Here is a 7,426-nt window from a genome sequence, read left to right as displayed (position 1 = left end):
TTTACAACTACATGAGTTCATTGCCAGTCTGTTTTGTTTTTTTTTGCATTGAAAAACCAATAGTGAATTGTTTTTTTTTGTAACTTATAACATTTAGGTCAGTACTTGATGTGAGTGTTTAGTGACTGTCCAGTCTCTATGGTGCTGTTTGGGTCAAGGAGAAACCTTCCGCAGGAGCCTCCACAGGGTACTGCATCTCAGTGAACCATCCCAATAGATGTGATTTAACTGAAATCTAACAGTTTTTAAACAAAGGCCATAATTACTTAATTATATTTTACAATATTATAGGAAAGATGTATTTTCACATGTTAATAAATAACTGGTGTTTTCTATTGAGCCGTTTGTTTGATTTAGAGCATATTAAGTCAGAACCTTTTTTAAAAAGAACATTTATTCATCAAGTGTAACTAACCAAGAGATATTTGCACACTTGTATTATTTTTTAAATAATGCATCACACAAGAAAAGCAGAGAATTTTCTTAGGAAGCCTGACAAATGACAAGGTTTCTGTATTAGCAAGATAACACTGATTTCCCGGGGAGGAAATTCAAGAAAAAATAAAAGCCAGGAGCTGCTGTAACAAGTCATTCAGAGTGGTGAAGAATTGTTGCGTCACTTTAATCAATCAAATGCAAGAGTGCCCATCCAAAGCAGACAAAATAAATTTGAAACTTCCATTTCATTACCCATCCATCCATCCATTACAAATTACAAGATCGGGGTCAACATGCACACAAAGCAATGTCTTTGTTCGGTATAATGGAGAAGTTATTACTGTCGTACAGTAATCCATATCAATTTTGAGGGATGTTTCATTTATTAAAAAAAACAAACAAAAAAAAAACTTCAGCAAGTAAAACATTTTTCAAATCAAAAAACGTATCTAATGCTACTGATTGTAAGTGAGGCCATAAAAAACATTAAAAAAGTAATTATTGTCAATGTCTTCATAGTGTATATACAGTATAAAAACCAACACTTGTCAGAGAGTGTTTGCTAAGGCGGCGAGGCCTCGTATGGCGATGCAGAGCACCAGAGGACGGTGTCCTGGCTGCTGCTGGAACTCCGCCTCCACCGTGTCCCCAACTCTCTTCAGGAGAACTCTGGAACCGGAAAACAAACGTTCCGTCTTCTCGTAGATCTCTCCGGTGAGGGGAGCGAGGCCGGCTCCTTTCAGAGACAGACCGCCACCCTCTGCTACACACTGAGCCTGACGGAGGGACGGAGAGAAGTCCAGATGAAGCTCACTGAACGGATGACGACACAAAGTTTGCAGTGTGACTTATGAGAACATCTTCTACCAACCAGGAGGTCCAGGGCCTGTAGGACTGAGGGACTGCAGCACGAGCTCAACACAGCAAGACAACTGTCTGTCAATTCTGAAAGCAACGCAAGAAGTATATCAGTATTTATTGTGAAAGTCACTAAACACCATAATCAAGGTCATTCCATTGATTTTTGGGTCAAAGCAAAGACACAAACTCTCAGAAGTGGTTGCCATGCATCAGCAGTTTGTTGCCAAGACGGACAAAACGGTTGGTAATGGAGTGATAATGGTCCTATATTATTATGATCCATATTTCAATATCCTCAGTCCACCAGGATAGCTCTTTTTCTGTGGCGGAAGTTTCTAAACATACAGAGGTATACCAAGCTTTCTCTTTTTAAACATGAAAAACATGAAACACACATGTTTCACGTTTCACACACAAAAACATGAGAAGTGGTTGTAACAGGGACGAACCAGATCGCACAAGATGGTTTACAACAGCCCCCAAATCTGGTTGCCTGGGGCAACTGGGCAACAGTGTGTTGCATCAAACAACGTACAATCCCGATATGGCTTCCTCACCGTCCAAGGCGCTGACGATGAGGTAAAGGGCGAAGAGAGCCGAGTCCTCCATCTTCCCCTCTCCTCCATGAGGCTCCACCAGGTCCAACAGGGCCTGGATGCTCCGTCTGTGAGCTTCCACCTGGACGTCCTCCAGAGCCGGGGATTCACCGAGACACCTCTGGCTGAGCTGGGAGACAGGAAGACGGCCAGAACAACAATAAAATTTAAAAAAAAAAAAAAACATCTGCCACTGATATATAATTTAGGTGGAGGCTATAACACCAACTGTTCAGCACTGTTACACACGATCTTGGTTCCTTCCTCACCACATTCTCCAGGAGCCCGACGGCCTCTTGGTCCTCCATCGCAGCGCTGAGACTGCGGAGCAGAGAGCAACGTGTCGAGGCTTGAAGAGCTGAGAGACGCTGGAAATGAGCGTCCAACTTCTCCAGTTCTGTCATTCAATGAGTAAACCAAACGATAAATAAAAACACAAAGTGACACTGATCATTTTCTTGCAATCATTATCGGGTGTGTGCTACGTTCAAACTAGTGCTATAAATTAATAATTTGAACTCAACTGAACTAAAATGGCGACTTATAGATATCAAAACCAACATGAGGTAAAAAAATATATATATATTTAATTTCTCTTCAAAAGCTTCTGTATTTTCTATTTTTCTTCAGTTTGGGATTTTCAGAACATACTAAACGGACAGCAGGTCATTTGCACTGATTTAGAATCTTTCAAAAACACTTTGAAATATTTTTCGATTCGATTAAAAAGTGAATTCAAATTTCGAATTGAACTTTTACTGTCACAACAGCCGCACATTCCGAGATAATTTCAAATAAAAGGAAAAAAATAAAATTAAAAAAAATCGAATTGGAACCAAGTTGAAGTCAGAGTCACGTCGCTAAGCACACGCCCCTGACCTCTGGGGGACTTAAAAAAAACCAAAACAACATTCCATTCTGAGCACATCATCGTCTGGAAAACACCCAAGCACCCCGCAGTATCCCATAAACATGTTTTACCAGCACGAGGAAAGAGATAAACACTGTAAAGACCTTCAACCGCACTGTGCACCTTGTTTCAGGCAGGGGTCGGGCGTGGGCTGGGGGGAAGCCCCGACCAGATGTTTCGACGCCGGCCCGTCCACCTCAAAGCCCCCGTCGGTGTTGGACATAAGACACAGCTCTGCGGAGAAAAAAAAAAATAATAATAAAAGAAATGTTCGTAGTGTTTTCTAACGACAGGGTGGGGTGCGGGAGGCTACATGAACGCTCCCTCACCGAAGCGTCCGTCGGCTTTGACCTCCAGCTCCGTGAGGCCGTAGGCGATGGGAGTGTGGGGAGGAATCTCCAGGGTCACGTTGCTGTCCGTGGTCAGGCTGCCGTTCTCCTTCAGCGACACCTGGAGATCAACAACAACGACGAGAGTATCACTTTGTGTCCAGAAATACCCCAAATATGTATTTTCATATTTATATAATACAGTAGTCAACACCTGCATCCTTACTGCCACATAGACTTTTATATCTGTTAGATAGAGCATATTTTGTATTTTATTTTTCTTATATCTATTTTCTTTTTTTGTTTTCAAGCATTATTTCATATTCTATTTATACTATCATCCCTACTAGGCACAAAGACAAAATTCCTTGTATATGAAAATGTACCCAATAAATAAATTCTGAGTCTGAACAAACAGGAAAAAAAACAACCAAAAACTTCATGATGGAGGAAATGAAAACCATGAGAAAATGAAGACTGTCATTAACGTTGATGTTTCACATATTTCATGGAGACAGATCTTCTACGTTCACAGGCTTGCATGCAGAGCGTGGAAGGCACAGCGAGGGACAACGACGTCCTTTTTCGCAGATATCGCAGCCCGGATCTGTACACAGCGGCGTTTTCGTATCAGGGTGAAGGTAAATTCCATATATTCCACGTACTGCACCTTGGTGGACTTTGGCCCACAGACGCTCAGCAAGCCTCCGAGGTGTCCCATCTGCTGGACCTCCTCCACCACGGAACACGGCTGAGTGGTGACGATCCTCACCTTCACCAGCCCAAACACCTCCCTCTGCTTCTCCTTGGTCTGCTGGATCAGATCGTGGGACATGTCCAGGACCCTAAAAGACAAGAGTTGAATCAAGTTCTGGGTTTGAAGGACAGAAATGGTCACGTAGCGGAGATTTCTTATCGAACAAAATGACAAGGTTAATTATCAACCCGGGCCCATAAGTTACGGTTGGACAAAGATCACTCTCGCCATACGTTACGCTCTGATCATCTGATGGCCTTGTGTAACATTGGTATCTCACTTTTTAACCGATACCGAACATTCCGTGCAGACTTTTATTTTGGGACGACCCACCTGCCCTTGGAGTCGCGAAGCAGCTTCTGCAGATCCAGCTCCTCCCTCTTCAAACAGCCGAAGGACGACTGGAGCCTGGAGGCGTCGCGTCCCTTCAACACCACGTTAGCATTGGCAAAGTTCGCCTCCGCCTTACCCTTGGCAGTGTCACTGAACATCCCACTGTACTTGAGGAAGTCCGTCTCCGTTACCACTGTGGCGGACACACGGGCACAATATGTGGTCTCAATTCACTTAATATACTGTATAGATAGATAGATAGATAGATAGATAGATAGATAGATAGATAGATAGATAGATAGATAGATAGGTATTTTATTCATTGCCAGAAGGAAAATTGCAGTGTAAAGAGAGCATCACATCAAAACAACAGGCAATAATAATAAAGTTATAAGAAGAAAAATAGAAAAAAAATTGCCATAGGCAATAAAAAGAAAAGAAAAATTGGCATTATATAATAAACAAAATTGTTTACAATAAATATTTCACAATATTTTTTAACATATGAGCAATGGCATGATAATAATAATAATAATAATAATAATAATAATAATAATAATAATAATAATTAAAATAATAATAATAATAAATATAGCTGCAATACGTATAACAGTTTCCCAGATTCTCTGAAACGCAGCACGAAACGCAGCACAATTTCCCTGAACGCAGCATCCGCCTCGTGGAGCAACCGCTACGTGGTCTACACTGCGCAACCCGCCTGTCGCAACGACCGTCCGCAACAACCGTCACTGTTTCCCGGCAAAACCAGAACTTCTCATTGCTATAACTCACCTGTGGTCTGGGAAATTGAGCTGCACTCTCAGCGATGGAAACGTGACCGTTTGATGGCGTGTGGGGCAACAACGACAGAGACGCGGCGACGACCTTCTTATTTATACTCTTCCCGGGTCCTCGTTTTCCGATACGTTCCGAGTCCATGTTAGGACTTCCTCGAATCCCGCAAAGTAAGGAGGGACACGGCGAACGGAACGCCTTTATTTACCAAAAGAGCAAAAGCGATAAAATATCGAAGCAAAAGCCCCGCTGGCATCAAGTAGGGCAGGGCAGACGACACACAGCCAACCTACACACTCGCAGCTTGTAACCACGACAGCGTCCGGAGCCACAACCTGCATGTATATAGCGAATTGGATGATGATGTCACAAAGCGCCTTACTCAAAAATCTCATCTCGCATCTCGTTCTAAAACCGGAAGTTTTAGAACGTGGGCGTATCGCCGATGCGCATACGTTCTGCTTTTTCCGGTCAAATTGCGTCCGTTTTAAACAAATCCCTCCTCTTAACGTAGATCGATATGGATCAAACTTGAACCAAGAGATGTCTGAGACGTCCCGGTTCTAACGAGACGTAAACCATGTCCGTAGCTCCGGCGGGTGTCGCGGACCAGACACTTTTAGCCCGAAAAATCCCTGCGGGCTGGACCCCTAATAATAACAATAATAATAATAATAATAATAATAATAATAATAAATAAAAAAACACAAAAAATATATGAAAATATTGAATGTATGGGAATGTTTACCTGGTGATATGGGTGTGTCACCTGCCAACACGTCGTTGAAGCTGAAATCCGTGGGGAGATATTTGGGTTTCTGCCAGAACCAGACGCACCGGCGCTTGATGACCAGCGACAGGAGGACGATCCTGTCGTTCGGACCGGGCACCGGGACCAGGAAGCCGCCGCGGTCCACATCCTGCAGCAGGTTCTTGGTCGCCGCTGCAAACATCTCACCGGGGCAAAGAAGGAGCTTGGATAAAACGGTGGATTTGTCCATGGGAAATGTATTATCTTAAGACGTTTGGGGTCAAGGGTGAAACTGCTGCGCTGTCACCGCGCCCCCGGTTGTTTACGTTGCTAAAATGTACAGCTTCAAGAATAATCTGTCACGTTACTTTTATTTTTTTATTTTTTTTAATTTTAATAAGTGGGGATGGATATCTGCATATATATGCACGACACCACCTACTCTTTTTTTATTTTTCAATTGTAATCAGGAAGTTAGTTATATACACTTTAACAGAAGTAGAAATGTCAATGTAGTACTTTCACTTTGACCCGTCCTTATCATTATTCATTTTCATTGTATTTTTTTTCACCAATAATAATTTTACCTTTGCATGCACATATATATATATATATACATATATATATATATATATATATATATATATATATATATATATATATATATATATATATAAACTTTTTTTAAATTTGAATTATTTATTTATTTATTTATTTATTATATTACATTTATTTAACTTTTTTTTAAGTTGTTTTACTTACTGTCGCGGCTAACGACGAGACGCTGGAAAGCGAGGGGCCGCCGAGTCCGACAAATAAATAAAAGAGAATAATCCAAAATGTGAGAGGAAACGAAACAAAGGATTCCAGGACGCGACTGAACCACGAATGCAAGAAAAAAAAAAAAAAAACCTCTTCCACGACCGCGACGCTGTGATGTCTTGTCTTTGTCTATAGATCGACGTGTGTGTGGCTTTGTGTCCGATTTAGGTGGCTGTGCGTGCGTGCGTGTGTGTGGCTTTGCGGGTGTGTGTGTGTGTGCGTGCGCGTGTGTGTGTGTGTGTGTGTGCGCGTGGTTGGTCGCGTAACAATCAAGACAGTTCCTACTTCTTAGAACATCCGGGGCGGGGCCAGTGGGTGGGCGCGGTCCGGGTCCATCCGAGCCGCCCCTAATTAGCATAGAGGGCGCCAAAGCGCAGCAGCCTCTGGCTAAAAATGGACCAATACAAGAGACGTAATGCCACAGATCTAGGTAAATATAAAACTAACACCGGGGCAATATGTAAACAAATATTATTCACAACTACAAAACACAGAAAACGGCTCCAACACTCCAGCCCCTCATTTTTTTTTACTGTCCTCAAAATGAATTACCAAATGACCAAAAACAAAGTAAATGAGCCCTTATAATCCAAATACGAATATTCACATTGATACACATGGCATGTTATCTCAAAATGAATTGCTTTCCTGTTATGCATGTATTTACGTTCATTCATTTATATTTTATTAATTTTGTTTCACGCATGTCCTTTTATTTGTTGTATAATTTTCATCCATAAAAATAATTGTTTACAAAAACAGCTGCATACAAATTAAGATGTAGATCTTCTATATTTCAATTGTGTTCTATACTTAGCTGACAGTTCCATAACC

The 7,426-nt window shown here is 41.7% G+C and overlaps 2 protein-coding genes across 4 annotated transcripts in view; one reads left to right on the top strand and one right to left on the bottom strand.

Moving 5' to 3' along the window:
• Positions 1-257, top strand: part of pals2a (protein associated with LIN7 2, MAGUK p55 family member a) — an 11,554-nt gene extending 11,297 nt beyond the window's left edge. For both annotated transcript variants that reach the window (XM_080006006.1, XM_080006007.1), the window contains exon 13: positions 1-257. This exon is cut by the window's left edge and continues 702 nt beyond it. The gene's annotated coding sequence lies outside the window, so the exon portion shown is untranslated.
• A 231-nt stretch (positions 258-488) lies between these two features.
• Positions 489-6,741, bottom strand: gsdmeb (gasdermin Eb). Of its 2 annotated transcripts, none has more exons than XM_080006066.1 (10): positions 6,533-6,741; positions 5,768-5,972; positions 4,225-4,417; positions 3,805-3,979; positions 3,135-3,255; positions 2,929-3,039; positions 2,165-2,292; positions 1,857-2,025; positions 1,310-1,383; positions 489-1,214 (listed from the first exon to the last, which is right to left on the bottom strand). In XM_080006066.1, the coding sequence occupies exons 2-10, from the start codon at positions 5,970-5,972 to the stop codon at positions 987-989; spliced, it is 1,404 nt and encodes a 467-aa protein (XP_079862192.1). In that variant the 5' UTR covers positions 6,533-6,741; the 3' UTR covers positions 489-986. The 2 variants fall into 2 exon arrangements, with proteins under 2 accessions (XP_079862192.1, XP_079862193.1); XM_080006067.1 differs by having other exon boundaries at positions 2,168-2,292.
• Between the last annotated feature and the right edge of the window lie 685 nt (positions 6,742-7,426).

The sequence above is a fragment of the Zeus faber genome, assembly GCF_960531495.2.
Source record: "Zeus faber genome assembly, chromosome: 8".
Lineage (NCBI taxonomy): Eukaryota > Metazoa > Chordata > Actinopteri > Zeiformes > Zeidae > Zeus > Zeus faber.
The sequence above is the reverse complement of the archived record's forward strand: the minus strand, read 5'-3'. Positions and strand labels throughout refer to the sequence as shown.

Excerpts from the sequence above, each read along its gene's own strand:
- gsdmeb (XM_080006066.1), bottom strand. The coding sequence starts at position 5,972 with ATGTTTGCAGCGGCGACCAAGAACCTGCTGCAGGATGTGGACCGCGGC. Across the intron at positions 2,026-2,164 it reads TCGGGCTCCTGGAGAATGTG|CTCAGCCAGAGGTGTCTCGG; the intron begins GTGAGGAAGGAA and ends CCTGTCTCCCAG. Across the intron at positions 1,384-1,856 it reads CATCGTCAGCGCCTTGGACG|AATTGACAGACAGTTGTCTT; the intron begins GTGAGGAAGCCA and ends CGTTGCTTTCAG.